General features: G+C 49.2%; 1 protein-coding gene across 1 annotated transcript in view; it reads left to right on the top strand.

The window, feature by feature from the left end:
* The window catches only part of CCT6A (chaperonin containing TCP1 subunit 6A), a 391,452-nt gene that overhangs the window by 93,642 nt on the left and 274,955 nt on the right, over positions 1 to 22,855 (top strand). Inside the window, exon 7 of the mRNA XM_069614878.1 lies at positions 4,943 to 5,102. Within this exon, the coding sequence (XP_069470979.1) occupies positions 4,943 to 5,102 (160 nt within the window). The remainder of the gene's footprint in view (positions 1 to 4,942; positions 5,103 to 22,855) is intronic.

Below are 22,855 nucleotides of genomic sequence, written 5' to 3'. Positions count from 1 at the left end.
ACAAGAAGGTAAAAAATGACCACGCCATCAGAGGAGCCCACATGGCTGAAGCGGATGGCGGTTCTGTTGGTAACTTTTGTAAATGGTTTGAAAAACGTGTTAAGGAGAAATCTCATTTTTGTGTTAATTCTCTTCAACCTTATAGACCCCCAGCTCTTTTGCTGGAGTGAGTTAGCCCTTTTTCTCACTCTAGTGTTTCCACCTGATTTGGATAATGTGTTTGTTTTTGGCGTCTGACAAACTCCATAGGGATCTACTTTTTTGTATGGTGACAAACTGCACCTTCAGTGCAGTATCACCAAGAAATCCTTTAGCTTTCTCGTGATGTTTAAATACCTTTTTTTTCTTGTGTAAACTACTGTTCCCAAGAATAGTAAAGTGAAATTGACTTTGGTCCAGCACACCACCTTATGTGGAGTGCTGGCGGGTTACTTAGTAGCCCCCCCCCTTATCCTACCTTGTCATGTAAACAAAAATGTATGTTACCCTCACTACTTTAAGTGGCTGGTGGCAATGGTTTAATTTTCCTACCGTTGTGCTTTCCTACCGCAGGCTGAATCCTTAACTGAAGTATAGCACCCATGGGTGACAATTTTATCAAAATGGCCCTAGTTTACTTTTTCCACCACTTTCTAGTTAAGGTCTTTCTTGGGTTTTACTCTGCGCGCCAAGCTGGGTTTGAGTCCTTTGTCAAGTTAGCCTTTAATGATGTTATTTCTGTTATATAGTGCCTATCCAAAGTGCTTTACAGAGCACATATTTACATACATCACCCAACCAAAATTGGTACTAATTTATCAACCTCGGAAGGATGAAAGGCTGAGTTGGTCTTGCCGGGATTCGAACCTGCAGATCACGCTCAGTTCGCAGCAGCGATCGCTCAACCTGCTGAGCTATCCTACTGGCTCTTACCAGCTTTCAGTGCTGAAAGCCGTGTTTGGCTCCAGTGTCGAAGGGTAGGAAGTGAGGGAGGTTCCTGAAACTCCCCCCTGTCCTTTGTCTCTAAGAATGGCTGAATGCACCCAGTTCCTATTGGCTGGATGTCCTTGCAGGAAAGCCACCTTTCTGTTTAAATGACTAGGCTGTGCATGAAATGGAAAACCTGCTTAAAAGGTGAGGGTTTTGGGGACTGAAGACATTCGACCACTGGGAAGAACAACCTGAAGAAGAAACCCTGAACTAAGCTGCTGCATCTTCCCAGACCTTTGAATTGCCCGTTGAAGCCCTGCTGCTGAGCTGAAACTCTGTTATAATGGACAAGAGAAGCTCCGCAGGGAAGACTTCTTCCCATGGGTTAGTGGGACCAACTAACCCATGGAAAGACTTCTTCCCATGGGTTAGTGGGAGCAACTAACCCGGAGACTAACTCTACTGGACCACATTCCCCGACTGGCTGGAATGCTTTGCTGCTGCAGGAACAGAGTACCAGGGGCTGAAAAATCCAGAGTGCAAAGTATGTGATCCGGCCAGGAGTCTCCCTAGGATCCTCCAGAAGTAGGACGACCAGAGCTCGAGTCTCCTCACCAGAGTTAAGGAAGCCCAACTGGTATCCAAGATCTGCAGTGATGCTGTTTCCGGAGCGCTGAAAACGTGAAGTGCTGTTGACCTGAAAAGAGCTGGTAGCTGCCGCCGACCTCCCGAATTGCTGCTGCAGGAGTCCTCTAGACAGCCACCCTCTTGTCCCCACGACTGAGGCACAGGATCTGCATCACTGCCACCAGAGAGCAGCCAAATGGACCACTCTTCTAACCTAAGGTACTGTTCCGACTTGGGGTACTTAGCTCTGTGTCGTTTAAGTGCTCACATGCTCAGAGCCTGTTTAACCTTTTCTTTCCCTTACACTTTTCTTTCCACAATGTGTACTAGTGATAGATAAATGCAATTACTGTCCTCGTTAATTAAGTCTCCTCAGGGTGTGGGAAGTGTGTATGAAGCATCAGCTTTGTTTCTGGAAAAGCATTTTAAAGTAGATTTGATTGTTACATGTATAAAAGGCTGATTTTAAAACTGTTAAATAACAAAAGCCTTGAATGTAAGTGTTACTTGGAAACTTGTATTTGTGTATTTCATTGCTACAGATCACATTTACCCCTCTTGAGATGCCTGGCTGCTCAGTTGCACTACAAACTTGTGTAGTACAGGCCTATACCAAAAGTTGAGTTACCAAATGCCAAGAGGACACTGGTTGTGTAGTCTCCCACCGGGTTACTTCAGCAATTCCTGGCTAACAACCCCATTCTGCAAACTCTCAGCATTGTACAGGTTGGCTGTCCAATACCCACTCCCTCTGTGGAAACTGATTCCATTAGGCACTCTGGCAGACAAAGGACATGGGAGTAAAACTCCTCTCCCACTTTTGGCCTGCCTGGACACACGGGAGGCTAGGCAGATCTTAGGGGGTCCCACCAAAGGCAAAACGCAGACCTCCCCCTCCCAGAATGGTAGAAGGGCTAACGAAGAAAAACCACTCTAGAAATGGCAAAAAAAGAAAGGAGTCACCATGTTAGCACGTAGGGACCCCATTTTGCATAGCCGCGACTGTAAATACAGTCTGCGGTTAAATGGCACAATAGTTGGTTGAACACTGCCACCAGCCATAACTATAGGATTCTTTAAATAAAAAGTCACAGGCGCAGAGAAAAGGGAGGTAACCAGTATCCCCTTAGCGCACTGAAGGTGGTGTGCTAATTTCTCGTAGTATAACATTTTAGGACGAATACAAAGTATCCCTCTCCTTAAGAACAGTAGTTGGGATAAGAAAATTGCTCACAGGAGAACCCAAAGGGTCCCCTGCAACGCTGAAGCTGCAAAAAGTTAAACACAGATGCCTTGAAGATATGGAGGAAAGCAGACTCCATTAGACAATTTAACCTAGAGAACGGAGTTCCAAAAGTCGGAGCAAATCTTAATGACTGGGGGTTGGGAGGGGGGTGAGACCAGCTACAGATGTATGCAATCAGCGGGTCACAGAACTAGGTTGGCCATCAAACTATTTGGCAATGTAGTAATGTAAACTTTCAAAAGTGTTCACTCGTCAGTAGGATGCATCTTCCCCAATAAAATGGAGTCGTCACTGAGATTTAGATCTCCTGACCTAAACTTTACTGTAAATAATGGACACTGCAGTGTTTTACAGTAGCAATACTGCAATTAACCAGGAATGGATATGCATGGCTGATTTAAAAAAAAGGAAGTTTAACAAATACTGGTTTTTGCCAGACCTGAGAGTTGGCTTAAGTCATCCTGAAACTTCTGGCTTGCAGGTATTAGACAAACTAATTCACGGACTCCCATCCAGGCCATTGGAGAGGTGCCCGAGGGCAAGGGAGGGAAATGCAGGGTGAGTTAAAAGGACGAGGCTACTCGTCCTTGGCACTTAAGGGGTTTTTAATTGGCAGACCTACAGAATTGCATAGCAAATTGCTATACAACACTGCTTATTTTATGCCTTGTTGGACCAATCTAGTAGTCTGGGAAAATCTGAGTCCGGGATCTAAGTCATCACAACAGTGTTCCCTTTAGAATAAACTTTGGTTATTCCTTTCGTCACTTAAAGTAGCTGTACCTTATAGATATGTACAAAATTACTGTTAGGAACATAACAGTAATTTTGTAGACTATTTTTTCACCAACCCAGGAACTCTACTTACCCTTCTGCCGAGAAGCTTTGTGACTTTAAGGCACAAGGCCCCACTCGTAGGAATTGCATTTATAAAGTTAGGGTGTATGTGGATACATTCTACTGCATCACCACTTAACTGCAGTTAGTTGAATGTTATTGAATAAATTGCTAAGAACCTAAAGGTGTCTGTATATATAATTGAGTATCGTGTAATATCACATGCTTGTTTAAATTCCTAGTGTTTTGGGCATAGAATATAGTATATTTGTACACTCCTTGTCTACATTGATTAGTGTGCTTCACTGTGTGGACTCATTGTGTACCCCTGATCCCACTTGCACTTTCCTGACAATAGCTTTGACTGCTCTCCTCTAGACCTTGATTGGGGTTTGGTTAACTTGGGACATAACCTGTTCACTAGAATTAGGGTGGCCTCCTAAAATCTGTCCACCAGGTCAGGTTCTAGAAATCGATCTTAACACAACCAAAAGTCCTATTTGAGAGCCCACACCTGTGAACTTGTTTTGGATCATGTGCCTTTTGGGCAGTAGGGTTGGAATTTAATTTGTTTTCATTTGAACTGCAATATTGTGTAGTATAGTTGTGATAATACTACCTGCAATGTAATTTCAGTGCTCCAAATGACAAAATAAAACAACGTGTTTAACTGATCTGAATTATTGTGTGGACTCATTGAGAGCTCCAGACCATGCTCACACACCCGAGACCAATCCTTGACTGCTCCATCAATCAGGCCTGATTTAAAAAATCCATATCAACAGGAGCAGCACAGGTGTACTTCAGCTTCAAGTGATGTTCAGTGTCCAGTCTTTTCTTGGCTGGTCCTGTGACATGGAAGCTGAAGTACTCTTCGCTGAGGGTTCCCCATGAGCATGACTCAACGGTCATTTCTTTAACTGTATACAAGAGCCCTTTGCAGCCTAGGTAATAGTAAGCCCTTGTCCCCAGCAATTTCAAATGTGTACACTGTATATACTTTGCTACTGTGATATCATTAGTGGTAACATATTAAAGGCTACCAAGCAGTTTGTTTATATTTTGCATACAGTTGCACACAATAAAAAAAGGTAACATTTTGTACTTCACTATGTGGAGCTCTGCTACTTACCATCAGTTATTGTTGGCTGTACTGACGCCAACCTTGAATTAAGCCTTGCTCAGCCATACTACCAATGAGTTTGGTTAGAGTGCAGGTTGAACCTTGTTGAGCCACCAGGTTGTGTTCTCCGAACCACTCAGTGTAGGGTCAACCTTGTTAATGTTTTACCTGCAAAGTAATGTCTGTTTTTTGTTCTACAGTGAAGTGAACTCTGGTTTCTTCTATAAGAGTGCAGAAGAACGTGAAAAATTGGTTAAAGCTGAAAGAAAATTTATTGAAGCTAGAGTTCAAAAAATTATCGAACTGAAGAGGAAAGTCTGTGGTGATTCTGGAAAAGGATTTGTTGTCGTCAACCAAAAGGTAAGATGTCTTAGTTTGGACATGCCTGTAGCTCTAAATATAATTCACAGCTTGCCAGTTGTAACTTGTTTTGCAGTTTACCTTCACCTACTGTGCATAAGCCTTATGGTGGTTTGTCTAGAAAATATGTCCAGATGGGTGCATTAGAAACTTGTTTGGTGTGCATACCCCTTCCACTATGGTTCCTCCTCCAGGGAAGATTATTTAGATTGTGTGGCTTTTAGGTAATGGGTGCTCTTTACTAGTAATGGTACCAATATTCAGCCAGAAACTGCTTGGAGGGAGGTGTTCCTCTCTGAGACCAGGATCTCAAATCCCCTCACACTAACGCACAGAAGAAAATTGCTTCAACTTGGCTTTTTATTTAACTTATTGACAAGACCAGCACTTGACTTGCTCGGCTGTATAAATAACCACCTCAGCCTCGCCCTTTAAACTAGAAATCCAGACAAACCGATCTGAAAACTGCTCATTTGGGTCAAAAGCTGCAGAACTGAAGCAAATGGTTCTCGCCATGAACAGACCAACCTGTGCATGCGGTTTCCTGTTGGGCGCATAACTCGCCCTTGCAGGGTGCTCCCATTCCCAAATCAACCTAGACTCATTCAAATTTCCTACCACCTTACACTGCACCTGCCCATAAAGAGTGACCAACAGGCCTAGTCGATATCCCCTGAACAATATGGATCAATGACTAACTCCCCACTTATATTTTACTCCCCTGCATGAGCAGATAACACTACTCAAAGCATGTTTAACCTTTTGAACCATGGGCTCGCCCTGATGTATTCCCAAGGGTATCCACCAAATCCTAAATGCATGCCAGCACATATGACCGTGGCATTTATGTCCTGGAACAATCCCCACCAGTTTTCATATTTGCCTACAATGAGGCCAACAAATGGCAGAAGGGCATACCACGTTTGAGGGAGACATGAGACTGACTTTAATAATGCTGAGCAGGCTGGCGAGCAGGCACACTACAAGCAATCTGGTGACCCGTGTGCTATGATTTAGGAGCGAGAGGGCCTCTGAACTCTAGAACTGCCAGTGGGCAATTACGCCACAGAAAACTCTCCCCAGGTGTTTGGCAAAGTCTGCATGCAGTACCCTCTGGGACCACTACACACAACTATGTCTACAGGTGTAATCAAAACTAATCTTTGGTAGAAGTCTGTACCACAGTTTTTCGTAGCGAGCTGAGCAGCCACTCTGATCTCAAGAGGGAATGTGAGCTTGTAATGGAGGTCTACAATTACAAGTATTCAAATAGGGACTTCCACGCAAGGTTTCTTGGTAAAACACTTAAATATTAGTCAGTTAGAAAACAGTCAATAAAAGGAGTCGATCAATATTATACAAATACTTACAATACTTCACACTAACCGGTTCTGAATCATTTAAACTACTTTGAGGAGCAAAATGGCATTCAGAGCATTGAAGTAGGAGCAAAAAGGCATAAGTTAATGAAACGAATAGTAGAGTTACTTTTAAACTCTGCAAAGTTCACCAGAGGAGTTGGGTCAAAGTCATTGGGCTAGAGTCTTGTATAGGTAAAAACGGTTCTGGTAGATAAATGGAAAAGTCTTTGCCACGGTTCTCAGAAGAAAGTTATGTCGGGTTTCAAGCTGACTAGGCCTGCAAGTTGCCAAAGATTCATGCACTTTCGCAGTGAGGTAAATTCTCTGTCAGGTTTTCACAGTACCTTATTTTGAAGGATGCAGCTGAAGACTTCTGGTGCAGGCAGTTCCTGCAGAGCTTGCTGTTCCTGAGCCTGTCGTGGGGACAAGAGGGAGGACGTCGTGCTATTCCTGCACGGGGACTGGTCCCAAAACTGGCAAATTGGCAATTCAATTCCGGTAGCTGTCTTCAAGCACACAAACTGGTGTCCTTCTCCCTGGTTATTTGGTTTCCTGCGGCACTGAGGAAAATGCAACCAGCTTCGAGAATGGTGTCCAGGTGGCTTACGAGTTGATTGCTCCTACCAACTCAAAGGAAGTAGTCTTTGGAGGGCTTCTCTGTCGAGATGAACTTGGTGATTCGGACCTGCAGCAGGCTTCAACAGGCAAACCAACAGTCCAGGAGTTGCAGCAGCTGTCCTCTTCCAGCTCGGCTTTGGTTTTTTCGTTCCAGTGGTCGACTCTGCCTCCCAAGACAAGAGATTCTCCTTTTAAACAGTTTCCTCCCATAACTCCAGCCTAGCTGCCACTCACCCAGCAGGGTGGCTGTCCTTGCCGGACAGTCAGCCAGCCAATTGCGCCAGAGCGCATTTGCATCTCCAAGGAGACTAAGAGTTTTGGGCACCTCCCTCGCTTCCTGCCCACGCCAGACACTCTGGCGACGGAGGCGGTCTTCAGTCCTGAAGCCCAGCAAATGCGTAGAAACAAAGCGACCAATCCTGGTTTGGCACGCAGAGAAACTCTAGGACCTTTCAAAAAAGAAATGCCGAAAAAACACCAGGACCCGTTTAAGGAGGCTGAGATGCCATCTTGAAAAAACATGGCTTCTGCGGTTTAACGCTACCGGTGTTCATGGTAGGGAAAAATCATGGTAGTTGTAAAACCACTGCCACCAGCCATTTGGAGAGGAAAGGGTAGCATTTGACTGCTACAGGAGTTTCTAGACATAGGGGATACTAGGCAACCCCTCCAGCACTCTATTGTAAGATAGGGGATGCTGGGTCTAGGAATTTATTGACTAGTAAAGTCAATTTGAAACAGTCGTTTATCCCAGAGAAGACATTTAAACCTTAGAACAGCCTAAAAGGCTTCCCTGCGTCACTGTACTGAGGGTGCTGTGACGCATATGAAAATGATGCCTATGGAGTTGTCTAAAACTCCATAATCAAAAAGACACAAAACGCATTGATTTGAAAAGTTCAAAGCCCCAAAGTTTAGCAAAAGAGCTGGAGGGCTCTCAGGTGGGAGCAATTGGCACATTTATGAGAATTCTCCCAACACCAGGTAAGTGTTGGGCAGTATCAGCTGCGTTCTATTGAGAGCTGTGTAATTGGGGGTGGGGTTTATTAGCTTAGTTGAAAACTATCCATTCAGTGAAACAATGCCTTGTTGTGCATAAGTTGTGATTATGCTAAAGGGAATTGGTATCCGGCTGGGTGGTCTGGTCGCCTCTCAGCCAATGAGGCTCAGAACGGGGTGTTTGCCATGTAGTAAAGACCCTGCTCCAAGTGTTTCTCAACTTAATAGTACAAAATTAAAACTTGCTGGTGCAATATATCCAGAGTAGGACGGGGGCAGCTTACCTTAAAGCCCCCTCAGGTTACATTGCCCAAGTAGGATGCACAACACTGGGTGTAGCGGTTTGTAGATTTCTCTGAAACCGGCCTGAGGTATATTTGAAATCAAAACAATACCCTTATTTAAGTGATCGTTTGTTTTAAATATGTTGCTCAACCTGTAAAGGTGGAGGGAGGAAACTGACACGGGTGGCATGCTTTTGGGCACCGACTTTTATTTTAACCGAAAGAAGGAAATGGCTAGACTGCGCAATGAGATTGTCGGCTGGCCTGGGGGTAGTCCTGGACGTAATTTCTAAATCTGTCTTTACTGCTGGAATGCTTCAAGATGACTGCTCCTGCGCACATAGCAGAGTCTGTGTGCAGATGACTGGATGTGTTCCCTGGACCTCAATGATGCGAACCTGCTTGTACCCATCACCGCATCAGAAGTTTCTGCAGTTCACAATTGTCATACCACTTCCAGTACAGTGCCCTTCGGCCTGAACTCCGGGCCCCTCATGTCTTCATGAAGTTTATTAATGCAGTGGCAGGCCTTTATTTCTGTCTTCTTTACCCTTATCTCTGGACAACTGGTTGGTGGTGGGATTACCCAAAGGGGTTGTGCACTCCTGCCAGAGTTTGGCGGATACCCTTCATCAGCTGGTGTTTTACCCCTCATCCAGAGCAAGTCGCATTTATGCCTGTCTCCGAAACTGGTCTTCCTAGGGGTGCGTTGTAACACTACCATGTTTCCCATGCCCGAGAGGCTGATGTTCCTCCACCATGCGGAACACTTTCTGGCCAACTCTACCACCTTAGCATGGTGGTTCCAGCGCATTCTGGGCCTGATGGCCTCCTGCATGCTCACTGTAGGGTTGGGATCAGGTGATGGGGTCTTGGTCAGACAGGATCCCTAGACCACCGCTCCTTTTGCCTGACCTTTGCTGGTCGCTGGCTATGTTTCAGTTGGAGCCCCTTCACCCAAGCCTACCCTGGTGGTGACAACTTACTCATGGAGACTATGTCGGAGGGCTTCCGTCCTAGACCAATCTGCTCGGGGCAGTGGGCCTGGCCCTCTAAGCATTTTGCCCCTAATCGGGGACAAGCTGGTTCTGGTCTGGATTGACCCTTCTAGCACATTCACCTGAACAAGCAGGGAGGCACCTGTCGCTGCCCCGCATCTCCCCCCCCCCCTCTCCCACCATCCTCATCTGCATGGATGCGGTTTCAATCTGGGAATGGGCCCTTGCAGAGGGAATTTGGATTTTGGCAGTTCACCGACTGTTGGACAGCAATGCTGAATCAGTGCAGTCACTTGGGGTTCACAACTTACAGGTGGGAGTTGCATGACAACTCCTTGTTGCCCCTGTTCCAGCATTGGGGGTTCGCAGACCTGGATTTGTTTGCATCCCCTGGATGCCAATTGACCAGTTTGCCTCATGGTCGGGTTGGGGGTCAATGGGAGACTCATTCCAGATCTGTTAGCACGGCTGCAGGTGTGAAGTGTTCCCGCCCACCCCTCTACTCGAACAGACCATCAGCAGGTTTCATGCCTCTGTAGGCTGCAGCCGCATCCTGTTTGCCCCCGGCCCTCGAAACCCTGGTTTTTGGATCTGCTGTAGTTGTGCTCCTGGGGTACCGTCCATCTTCCACTGCCCGCCATGTGTCAGAAGGGGATCGGAACATCTGGACCTGGCCAAACTGGCCCTGGCCGCCTGGTTCCTGATCAGTTGAGGTTTCAGCATGCTCCATTTCAGATGCCAACTGGGACATCATTCCCTTGACTCGGTCCCAGTATAAGTGCAAATGGACTAGGTTCTGCCATTGGGCTTTTAACAAAGGTCTGGACCCTATCATGTGTCTGGATGACGTACTTGGCCTTTTCACCGCACCTGGCTTGCTCTGGAGTTCAGGTGGATACTTGCTGCATGTATTTGACAGCCTTTGGGGCTTAAAAGAATTCCCCTGAGCATGCCTTTTCGACATCCAATCCGGTTGAGGCATACCTTACACGGTTGTCTAGGAATTTTCCTCCGGTGCATAGGCTGCATGCAGTCTAGGACCTCAATGTGGTTCTTGCAGCTTTGCAACGCAAGCCTTTAGAGCCAATGGCCTCTATGGACATCTGCTTGGTGACACTGTTTTATTGGTGGCTTTCACCTCACACCGTAGGGTTAGTGACCAACAGGCGTAGTCTTCATATGTGCCCTTCATCACTTTTCACGATAAGGTCATCTTGCATACTTGCCTAAACTTCTTGCCCAAGGTGGTCGCTCTGTTCCATCTGTAGCCAGATATTTGCCTGCTGGTGTTCTTCCTGAGGCCAATCTGAGACAGAGCGGGCCCTACATTCCTTGGATCTCAAGAGGGTTCTGGACAACTTCCTTCAGGAAGTCAAGGCCTTGTTAGTGACTTTGGGGCCTCTTCCCCTGGCTCTCATGCTTCCAAGACTTCCATTGCCGACTGGATGGTTCAGGCCATTTCGGAGGCGCACTCGGCCATGGGCAAACTACTTTCCTGAGGGCATTCATGGCCATGCGGTCAGAGTTAAGGCCATGGCATCTCGTTTCAGAGACCTTCTTCTTGTGATCATCAGCACAGCAGCTACTTGGGCCACTCACCTGGCCTTCTGTACGCACTACTCGCTGGACACTAGCTCCAGGCGCAATGCAGCGTTTTGTCATGTGGTTCTGAAGATTCTTTTTGCTTCATCCTAGATATGAGGTAAGTTGTCACAGCTCCACCCTATTATGGTCTTGTTCGGTGGAATCGGCCTCAAGGATGGAAAGGGGACTATGGACTAGGAGTTCTCTACTTGCAACGGTGAGTAACTTTAATTTATATAAAATTATGGCTGTTCTACACTAAGGCAATGCTAAACACCATACTAGGCTTCAGGTAAGTAAACACTTACACGCATATACACTGTAGGATATTTGCATTCAATACTGTTTCAATAGTAGACCTTAGATGGAATACAGGTAGGTATTTGGAGTAAAAGTTAGCAAATCATCTCAACCAACATTCAATGCAATAGCAGATAAAGGCCATAGGAAGTGATGACTCTTGGTCAGATCGGGCACTGGGTGCCAGGGCCCATGGGCGGAAGAACAAAGCAAGGCAGAAACTGTCAAAGTTAAATGTTTAAAGGTTCTTCTATATTGCAGGTAGGTAAAGTTGTTGGAATAAGGGTTCAGGGAGGCTAGGTAGAACCTTGAAGGATTGTAGCCACAAGGACTGAAGCGCTAAGGCCGGGGAGACCACATTGGGACAGTCTGCCTGAGAGCTGTCGCCTTCTGTCACCAAGACGAGAAACCTGTGCCCGAGTCTGCTGTTGAATCACCCCTGGAACAGTTGTACAGCAACCGCTTCACTTGAAAGTACTGTTAAGCTTCTAGCAAAGCTTACCTGGAGCTTTGCTTGCTAATCCTGTGATTCTGGTGGCTGCAGTTGCCTTTTATCTTGACCCCTCCAGGTTCCTGATTTATAGGGTGCACAACTCATTTTACCCTAATCCGGCCTTAGGACATTGGTCCTTGGGTCACCCGTTAAGGGAAAATCCTGATTCCCTTGCTCTGTGAAACCTAACTACTTGCCCGCAAACCCAGGAGAGATTGCTCAGCTTTCTTGCTAAACCCTTGCTCGCTAATGGCCTAGTGCTCTCTAAACTTTAAGACCAGGTCAGACTCATTAAGACCGGCTGGAACTAAGTTACTAAAGGTTATACAAGTTAATAAAGCCATCTGAAACATATACAAACCCAAAGTGATATATTAGTAAAAAAGCTATTCTAAAGTTACTACACCTGTATCCTCAGACTACTGCAAGTGTTTCTATTTTACTGTAACTTAAGTGTTATTTTTCGGGATATGTTTATAGAGTTCTTGGTACCTCACTACAGCCCTCCTCCCTTGGACTAAGCCTGGCTGCTCAGCCATTGCTATTGTACCTTTGGGTAGTTTGGGCCGAACCTACATGGTGTGCACTGTTCAGCCATTCCTAACAAGCATTTCACGTCATTAGTCTTCACGAAAAAGTTGGAAGAGATGCCATTGTTAGTCTCGAACTCCTTGCCCACCACAGGTTTCCCTGATAGCTGCCTCAGCAGCTGGGGAAACGTTCTGTCAAAAGAAATGGGACTACTGCCCCTCCTGATCCCTCGAAAGAGCCAGAAAAGCTAGTGATACCACTGCGTCATTTAAAAGCCTGCAGGGAACCATCAAAGGCTTTGACCCTCAAGCCCAAGTCAGACCTGAGATGCCTACTCGGGTGCAGCATCAAATCCTGTTGGTTAAGATTTTCATAGGAATGGTAAATATCATGTCATGTGTCAAAGCCAGAACTTTTTGCTTTACTGGTGGGTTATTGCTTTTCTTATACCTGTGTGGGAACCTTTTTCCACAGTCACAGAATCTTTAATTTTTTTTTTAATTTCTTTTTTTATGGGTGTCTTCTTGGACTCCATCTGCTTTGACAACATTTTGGCAAGAAATGCCTGTTGCTGGGTTGCCCTAGGGGGCTCCCCGTTTAACTTTCTCTGACTAACCTCGAACTCCAGTTCCCAGGGGTAGAAATTATCTTTGGATCCCTTTTGCATTTTATTTGGTGAAACCAGCACACCCCACCTTATGTAGAGTGCTGCGGAGGCACAATGTATCCCCTTTCACACTAAAACTCTAACCATTCTGTTACAGGGACAAGCTTACCTTCAATGGCTTTTGGCAGTGATACCTTTTACCAATTTAGTGCACGCGGGCTGTGTTCGCAGTAAAGGCACCCAAGGGTGCTCATTTCATCATAATGGCTCCTGTTTTGTTTTTTCAACAATTTAGTGTTGGTCATTCCTTCTTCCTTCCCCTGACATTCAGGGCAGGAAATTAATTTGCAATTTTCTTTTTACATTTGGCGGGAGTCCCCTGGACTCCTTCCCAGTCTGTCTTTGAAGGAAGGAAGCAAGGGAGTAGTCAATCGCCACATCCCTTGGGGACAAATTGGCAGTTGGGGGTGCAGGGGTTAGGGCGGGGGCTGTCCTGATTGGACAACCAGAGTGCCTCTTGTTGTAAAATGCAGAGCGAGTTCCTACCTGGAAGCTGAAGACAAGTGGACCTCTGAAACCAAAACAGAATAGGCTGATAAACGAAAAGCAGCTGAGAAGATTTCCAGCGACTGGAGAGCCTGCTGTGTAACTTGAGCCTGCTGTAGCCCTTCCTTCCAAACAACCTGGGGACTCTGAAAACGATGCCCCAGAGCCTGGTGAGACCCACTAGACTCGGACCTGCATTTTAAGCCACCCCATGACCTTACGGCGTTTCAATACTACAATACCCCAAGACCTCGAGCCATTGTGTGGTGCAGTCTTCCAAACCTCGCTGAAACTTCATGGGCATCATGCTGGGTCTCGAGACACAACAAGCCTGAAAAGTTCCCTCACCATAGTGCTGGACCTTTGTAACGATGAGAATCTGCCCAGCGATATTCAGTCTTCAGTGCTTCTGTGAAAGGCCCCAAATCAGCAGCCGCAAGGAAAATCTTGCCTAGAGCATTAACAGTTGATCCCGCCTGCAAAATCCTCCCCTCCAAGGTCCGGTTTTCAGTCACCACGACAAGGAATCCAACGACTGGGTTTTTGGCTGCAGATCCTGGTGTCCCCCAGCTGCTAAATCTTCAATGCAGAGGTAATGTGTTGGCTTGGGTTAGTACTTGTGATTCCTTTGTAGTTGTGGGGTATTTTCTGTGATTGGGAGGCCTCTTGTCCAGTTCACCCTGTCCCACTGCTGGAATCCTCCTAGGGTGTCCTTGGTGAAGCCCCTGGACTACCTCTAAAGTAAAATACTCACCTGTTTGAAGTCTTACTCAGGAACTCAGATTTTTGCTACTTAAGAACCTATCCTGACACTGCCTGTTGGACACTAGACCCTAAACGCCCCGCCCCATCCTTCTGGCACTGAACACTTGTGCTCCAAGAATAAAGGAAAGACTTTTAAAGGATTGTGCTTTTGCCTAGAAAAGAGAATAAGTGTCTAAAAGTTATATTTGAAGGAGTTGGTTGGTAACTGTAACTGAGTGAACCTTTAAAAAGTTAATTACCTTGAATGTGTTGCACTATTCTGAATTTCCTTGGAAACTGTTTTCCATTCTAACAGTAGATGTAAAGATATATTACTCACCTGTGATTTAGTTGTGCCTCTTCCCGAAAGTAATGCTGTTGGTTTCGCTTTATTATTCCTGTTAGGCTAATTGTATGTTCACCAACTGGGTCTTGCTCCCCCTGACTTGCTGTTAGCCTGTCTAAGGCTGCATTACATTTTACCTACCTAGAATAACCTGGAGTCATGTATACTGGGTTTTTGTTTCCTTGTGCTGTTTTAGAAAGACAGTCTTAGGTTTATAACTGCCCCAAGTTGCTGATTAGATCCTTGAAAAAGTATATGGGTTTTACTTGGCTTGTTAGCTGTGTGCCATACACCAGTTACAAGACTTAGTGCTTATCTCAATCTGTGTTTCACTGATCGCAAAAGCACCTGTAATTGCATGGATTCACATGCTCATGAATATTCCCTGTTGTCAGGCTGGGAATCCTCAGTAAAGAGAAAAATCTGTTTCACTTCTGAACTGTCTTTCTCCTAACAACCAATCGCTGGTCTCTGGATCATACTGCCCTCTACCTAAGCCCATCCTCTGGTAGCCATCTTCAGATTTTTACCGCACGTTAGAGTGGCGTGAGTCCTCGTGATTAGCTCAGGCTTTTTACTGCGTTTTGCGCTTTCTTGGTTTTCTCTATTTTTTGCGGTCAATCGAGCCTCAAGATCCATCATCCGACTAACGGACCCGTTTTTCGGAACTTTCTACACCCCTCAAGAGCGATTTATCATAGAGTTCCCTTCTTGGAGGATTCCGGAAGATTCTTTGAAGCCTACTCCGCGTTGACATGGCTGAAGATAAAGGTCACTTGACGCCTCTGTTCAGGATCTGCCGAGGATGTGGACTATGGAACCTCTTATTGGACGATGGGCACCCCCCCCCTGTGCCTTTACTGCCTACATTCCGACCAAACTCCCGTGGAGACCTGTGTTTTGCAAGGATATGGTGCCTCGCACCATGAAGGACCATCGCAAGCAGCTCTCCGAGTGGCTCCAGACGAAGATCCCCGGGCAGCAAGCCTCACCCAGAAACAGGAAATCTCAAATGTCTTCCAAGACCTTTTGAGGGCGCTCCAGCAACGGGTGCCCAACATAAAGCTAAGCACCAGTAGCGCCGTTGGGACGGGCTCCTCGGCAGCCTGGTCGGGAACGGCATCTACCACGAGCCAACAATCCGGGTCAGCACAGAAGAGGAAGTCGGACCATCTGGAGAAGTCCCAGCTGTCTCCGATGGAGAAAGCCAAGGGAGAGCTGGGTGCTGATTCCCCCCCCCTGTGAAGGCCTCAAGCGTGCCTAAAGTCATGAAGGCCCAGGTTCTCCAGGCAGTCTTCCCTGGAAGGAGTGGTGGCGTCCCTAGCAAAGGCTGCGGATGCTGACTTTTGCAGGAGGTGGCCCCGAAGACTAGTTCCCCCTGCCTGCTTGGAGGGAATCGTCTTTTCTACCCATTGAGAAGACACCGGTGAAGATGCCTATCTTACCCTACCTGGTTGAGCAGAAACAGGAGAGGGGGGTATGGGGCGGTAGTCCTGCAGGGCTCGGACATCTCCAAAGAGGAGCTTACTGGTCTGAAGGCCGTACTGGATAAGAAGTTCGAGGCCAGGTCCTATGGGTAGGACCCCAGTGAAGCTGATGTGGAGAGCAGCGAGGAAACCGACGAAGAGCAGCAGGGCGGTGCGGAGCCAGAGGACATCACAGCACTGCCACCGCTCCCATTGTAGCCACCACAGCAACCTCCACCAGCGGATGAGTCGGCAGACATCCTACAGGCACTACACACCTTGTGTTCAGAGATCCGGACAAGGATGCCCCGGTCGCCAGTGGGAGATCACACGGCACATGGGCCGTCGGAACCCTCTGACGAGGAGTCTATCCTCCACCTCCTTGCTATCCCCTCCGAGGGACAATACAGAGACGACTGGCACAAATAACGGAGTGGATCACCAGAGCCCAGGGCCTTGCCGCCAGACGAGATTGGCTCTTTCCATGCCATGATCGCTAGGGCCTCGGAAATGTTTCCACTTGACCCCCGAGGAGAAGGAAGGCTTCCTGTACCAGCGCTGAGAGGCCAAGAGGAAGACAGTGCTTTTGATTCCTCTATTGGATGACATTTGGGGCGAGTGGCTGTACCTTATGAAGAACTCGTCCTCGACGAAGAGGGACCGGTACGCGAAGTCTAGTGCCAGACTCTGCACCCAACTGTCTCAGATCCCAACCGTCCCCGGACTCTGTCTTGTTGGATCTTCGTCCCCCCCCCCCCCCCCCCCCCCAACCACCTCTGGATGGTGAGGGAAAGAAGCTGGATGCCATGGGGCAACGGGTCATCTCGTCGGCTGCAATGACCATCAAGGTGCCATCGTGGTCTCTTATGACTGGGAGCTGTGGTTCAAGATCGCTCCCCTCCTGTACTTCCTTCCCGACAACAAGAGCAGAAGCGCTGGAGAACCTACAAGAAGACGAGGTGGCATCAGACCATGCCATCAAGGTGGCCACGGACATCGCCGACACGGGATTCCATCAGATGGGCAACATAGTTTACCTTTGGCAGGGTTGGTTGAGGGCCACTAGCTTCCGCCAGAATGTACAGTCGAGGGTGTTGAACATGCCCTTCGACGGGGACAACTGATTCGGCAAGACTGGACGAGTCTCTACAGGCCATAAAGGCGGATACTGAGATGGCCTGGGTGTTGGGCATGCTCCAGTAGCGATGGCTGTCCTTTCGGACCTCCAGAGGAAAGTCCCAGGGTTACTCTAAAGGGTTCGATGGTGGCTCATCTTATCGTCAACCGTCCTGCTCTTCGGCTCAGGAAGCCTACAGGTGCTGCAGCAAGTCCGGAGGAGGTCGCTGTTGTCGCCAAGGTCCCCTAGGAGGCGCCTCACTGCAAAGCAGGATTGAACCGGCCGCAACGTCAGGTGTGCACTTCGGTGGAAGGCTGGCTGGCAAACTTTGTCAGCGTGTGGAAGTCCATCTCCACTGACCGTTGGGTGCTGGACGCACTGGCCCACGGGCACACACTGGAATTTCAATGGAAGTGCCCGTGCATTCCACCAGTGGCCAGGAAGGAAAACCACGTGCCTCATCTTCTGCTGGAGGTATGGGCCATGCTGAAGGGGGCGCGATAGAACTAATCCCAAAAAAGGCTCGGGCTCCTGTGTGTACTCCTGGGTCTTTCTCGCCAGAAAGAAGACTGACGGTTGGAGACCCATACTAGACCTCCGCCTCCTCAACCAAATTGGGTCCCACAAGTTTCGGATGGTCACCCTTCAGCAAGTGCTGGGTCAACTGGAAGGGTATTTCCTATCGTCGCTGTACCTGGAGGATGCCTATTTCCCCATTCACAAGGGACACAGCAAGTTTCTGAACTTTGTGGTGTAAGGGCAGCATTACCAATTCAAGGCCCTTCCCTTCGGATTGAAGTTGGCGCCAAGGGTTTTGCCAAGTTTCTGGCATCAGTGGCGGCGCAGTTGTTCCTGCAGGGGATTAAAGTCTACCCCTACCTGACTGATTGGCTCATCCGAGCGAAGTCGAGAGACCGCTGTCCTGCACACAGCAGGGACCGTCTGGCTACTCACGGAACTGGGGTTCTTGATAAACATTGGTGCCATTGCAGGACGTGCTGTTTCTGGGGTCCCGGCTCAACAGTGTCGTGCCTGGCATCCCCATAGAGAATAGCGGCCATCCTGGGCAAGGTACAACAGCTGTTGACCCTAAAGATAGCAAGGGTGAGGTCCATCAATTCACTCCACGGCATGTCGTGCATGTAACTCGTGCGCCTGTGCAGGCTGCGGATGCGACCGCTGCAGGACTTCCTCGATGCCCGTTGGATCCAGGTATTGGGGAGCTTCGAGGACAAGATAAACGAGTTTCCGTTGAGCGGTTTGGTGGTGGGATGTCCATCTGTTGGCGGGCGCCGATTTCCAGACAGCGCCCCCCTGGGCCCCCACCCCTTCATCAGGAGACTGTCACGACAGACGCATCCCTGGAGGGATGGGGTGCGCATACCAGTTGTATCCACGCATGTGGCTACCAGAGAAGTTGTTGCACATCAACGGTCTGGTGCTACAGGCCGTGTTTTGTACCCTCAAAGTCTTTCTTAAGGTAGTGCAGATCTTCAGACCACCACGATATTTTACAGCTGGAAGCAGGGGGTCACTAAATTCACCCCACCCCCTAACCCCCCCGGCACAGGACCGATGGCGATGGGTCATCACCCAGGAGATGTTCCTCGTCCCATTTCATCTGGCAGGAGTGAAGAAGACTGGCTGACTCTCTCAGCAGGGAACTGCGCTCGTGTCACGAGTGGGAGCTTTGGCAGGACCAAGTGGATCTTCTTTCCGATGATGGGGCAATCCCCAGATCGATCTGTTTGCGGTGACCAAAACCAAGTGCCGGAGGTGCGCCAGCAGGTTTCCCAAGCCGGGGAGCATGGGGGATGCATTCGCCTTCCCCTGGGACAGCCTGCTCCTCTATGCATTTCCCCCGTTGCTGTTCCTGCTGCGACTCATCAATCAACACAGCCGGTCCTGGTGCAGGATGATCCTAGTCGCACCGGCATGGCCGAGGCAGATATGGTACCCAGACCTTCTGGACATGTCGGCGTCCTCTCCAGTAAAGCTTCCTGCGGATGCAGATCTTCTCGCCAGGGAAGGAGGCGCAAATCTGCACCTTGATCCAGGGTTGCTGAACTTGCAGGCCTGGCTCCTGCAGTGCTAGAGTTTGGTGGGTACGATCTTCCGGTGGATTGCAAGGAAGTACTTGCCAAGGCCAGGGCTTTGTCTACACAAATGCTACAGACCCAAGTGGAAGATGTTCGCCGTCTGGTGCCGGGCACAGAAACCCGACCCTCTACGGATTACAGCTCTGCAGGTGCTGCCGTATTTACTGTTGCTGGCCAAGGCAGGGGTTGGCTTATGCTTCCCTCAAGGTTCATCTGGCGGCTATCTCCCGCTACACCAGAACTCCTGGGCAGTCGTTATGGCCACACCGCCTGGTCCAGGAATTCATAAAAGGACTTTTCCGTTCGCTCCCGCCGGTGAAGGCTCCAGCCCCGGCGTGGGAGCTCAATGTGGTGCTGACTATTCTCATGGGGGGGGTCCCCCTGTTCGTGCCTATGCATTCGGCGCTGCTGAAGTTCTTAACGTGGAAAATTGTGGCCATCACCTCCGCACGATGAGTGGGGGAGATTCAGGCCCTCTCTTGTAAAGCACCGTACTTGCCAATTCCACAAGACTAGGGTGGTGTTGCGGACGCACCCTCCTTCATGCCCAAGGTGCCATCGGACTTCCATCTCAACGAGCCCTTGATGTTGCATGTTTTCTTCCCGTTGCCTTCATCGCCGGCTGAGAGGACATTGCACTCGCTGGATGTGGCTAGAGCACTGAAGTTCTATGTGGACCACAGTGTTTTCGGAAGACATCACAGCTGTTTGAACTTTCTCCCTGTGAACCACAGGAAGTCCCTCTCCAAGGCTTCCATTTTCAGGTGGCTCTCTGGCTGCATCACCCATTGTCACTGGTTGGCAAACAGACCGTTGCTTGGCCATCCGAGATCCCATTCGACCAAAGCAATCCCAAACTACGGTGTTCCTGTCTGGTGTGCCCCTGCTGACACCTGCAGGGCTGCTACATGGAGGTCGAAGCACACCTTAATGAAATTCTATTGCGTCGACCGGGATTACAGGGAGGAGTCCAGAGTCGGCCAAGCAGTGCTGCGCAAACTGTTCGCTTGAAGGTGAGCCTGGTGAGTTAAGGGATGCTTAATGTTGAGTCTTGCCACCTCCCATATTTGCATGTGTACTGCTATGTATTCTTTACTCATGAGCTTGTGAGTCCATGCCGGACCCCATGCTGGAGAAGGAACAAGTTACTTACCTGTAACTGTTCTCCAGAATGGATTCACATGCAAACCCTTCCGCCTACCACTCTGCGGCTCTTCTCTTGGTCCTGCTGCCACTTTATGTGCTACCAAATGCTACCAAATCTGAAGATGGCTGCCAGAGGGAGGGGCTTAGGTAGAGGGCAGTCATTGGCTGGGGGCAGTACGACCCAGAGACCAGTGATCAGTGATTTGGAAGTCCATCAGGCCTACACCACGCCGTAAAATGTCGGAGGAGAAGGACAGAGCTTCCATCTGCAAACTGCACCAGCTGCAGTTTGCGGAATGTTTTCATGGACTACAAGCATTCCCAGTGCCTGTATTGGCTACACCAAACACACTGTAGATTGCGAGATCTGCTGTGGCTTCTCCAAGCGCACAATGAAGGATAGACCTATCCGGCTGGTGACATAACTCGAGGCCAATGCCTCTACCCTGTGTGGTCCAGAGGGGCATGCCTCATCTGGAGCCAGCCAGGGGGGGCTTCTAAGTCCTTTTGAGGGCGCTCCATCCATGGGGCCCCAATAAGAGGCCAAGCACAGCGAGTCTGCTTCCCTTGGCGTCACCACACAAGTAGGTCATGTGACGGTCAGGCCATGTTCATCATCTCCGTCTGCCTCAATCGCCAGCTTTTCAGCAAAGAGAAAGTCGGCTACCCCTGGGAAGCTGCGGGAGAAACCGTAGAAGGCCAAGCAGGACAATGTGTCTGACCTGCCCGTGAAGGCCCAGGTGATCCAGGCCAAATCATCCTCCATCGGGTTGGTGGTGGCCTCACATTCAAAGGCAGAAGGGGCTGACCCGGTCCAGGGTGCCCCAGTGGCGGCCAGAGTGGCTCTTCCTCCAGGCGGGAGGCTTGGTCCAAGCCAGAGAATAGGATGCCAGACCTTACCCTGAGACCATTCCATGGGTAAAAAAATAATCTACTCGGCAGCAACGACGGTCAAGGCAGTCTAGCCAGATATGACCGAGAGCTTTGGCACAAGATGGCCCCACTCCTGGATTTCCTCCCTGATGACAAACTAAGGCTTTGGAGATCCTTGAGGAAGGCGAGGTGGCGTCGGACCACGCCATAACCATACCATGGCCCTGGACATTGCGGACACAGGTTTCCGCCAGATGGGAAACGGGGTCTGCCTTAATCGTGGCTGGCTCAAGGCTACCAACTTGGACATGCCGTTCGACAAAACCTTTTCGGGAAGGCTCGTGCGTTGGGCACACTGCAAGAGCACCGCCCGTCCTTTTGTTCTTCAGGAGGGAAGTCTAGCAGGTCTTTGTAGGGTTTCGGCAGGGGCTCATCCTCTTGCAGCCAACACTCCCATTCCACAACCCACGAGGCCAACCGGGATCGCTCCAAGGCCTTCGTAGGTGGTGGTCGTCAAGGCTCCCAGGGCTGCTGCCGGCCTCCAAGCAGGACTGGACCGGCCAAGACGTTATGCCCCCACCCTAGTGGAAGGCTAACTGGCAAACTTAATCAGCATGTGGGAGACCATCTCCACCGATCGATGGGTGCTGCATGCTCTCGCCCACGGACACACTTTGGAGTTTCAGCAGAAGTGTCCGCAAATACCACCAGTGGCCCGACTGGAACAACACATACCTCAGCTGCTGGAGGTTCGTGCCATGTTAAAAGGGCGATGGAGCTGTTTCCAGAGTGACTCTAGGGCTACATAGTTTATTCAAGATACTTTCTTATAAAGAAGACCGGGGGCTCGAGGCCCATTCTCGATCTACCGCGACTCAACTACATAAAGTCCCAGAAGTTCAGGCTGGTCACGCTGTAGTACGTGCTCAGCCAGCTGGAAGAGGGAGACTTTGTCATTGTTAGATCTAGAGGACGCGTACTTCCATGTCCCCATATACAATAAGCATTGCAAGTTCCTGCGCTTCGTCGTACATGGGAAGCATTACCAGTTCAAAGCTCTCCCCTTCGGACTGGAGTCAGCGCCCAAAGTCTTCACCAAGTGCCTGGTTCCAGTGGGGCACATCTGCAACTACAGGGATTCATGTTTATCTCGACTGGCTCATCCCTGTCAAGGGACATTGCCGTCGAACACACGAGGAATGTATGGCTGCTGACGGACCTGGGGCTCTTGGTGAATTGACTCCCATTGCAGGACGCCCTGTTCCTGAGATCTAGGCTCGACACGGTCCTGCCTGGCGGCGCCAGCGGAGGAGAGGATAGCGGCCATCTGGGGCTAGGTGCAATGGCTGTTACCACTCGCAACGTTGAGGACCATCAAGTCGCTGCTCGACATGTCATGCTTATACCTGATCTGGCAATGCAGATTGAAGATGTGCCCGCTGCAGGAATTCCTGGACGCCCGTTGGATCCAGGTGTCTAGAGGCTTCCAGGACAGATTTTGTGCTCGACTAGGAGCTCCATTGAGCGATAAGGTGGTGGGGCGTGCGCTCCAACATCGCCGGAGGCATGGACTTCCAGAGCCCCCGTACCAGGAGACAGTCACGACAGACACTTCCCTGGAAGGATAGGAGCCCACACTGG

Source organism: Ambystoma mexicanum, chromosome 9 (assembly GCF_040938575.1).
Source record: "Ambystoma mexicanum isolate Mex_15411 chromosome 9, UKY_AmexF1_1, whole genome shotgun sequence".
Lineage (NCBI taxonomy): Eukaryota > Metazoa > Chordata > Amphibia > Caudata > Ambystomatidae > Ambystoma > Ambystoma mexicanum.
Note: the sequence above shows the minus strand (reverse complement) of the source record. Positions and strands in the feature narration are given on the sequence as shown.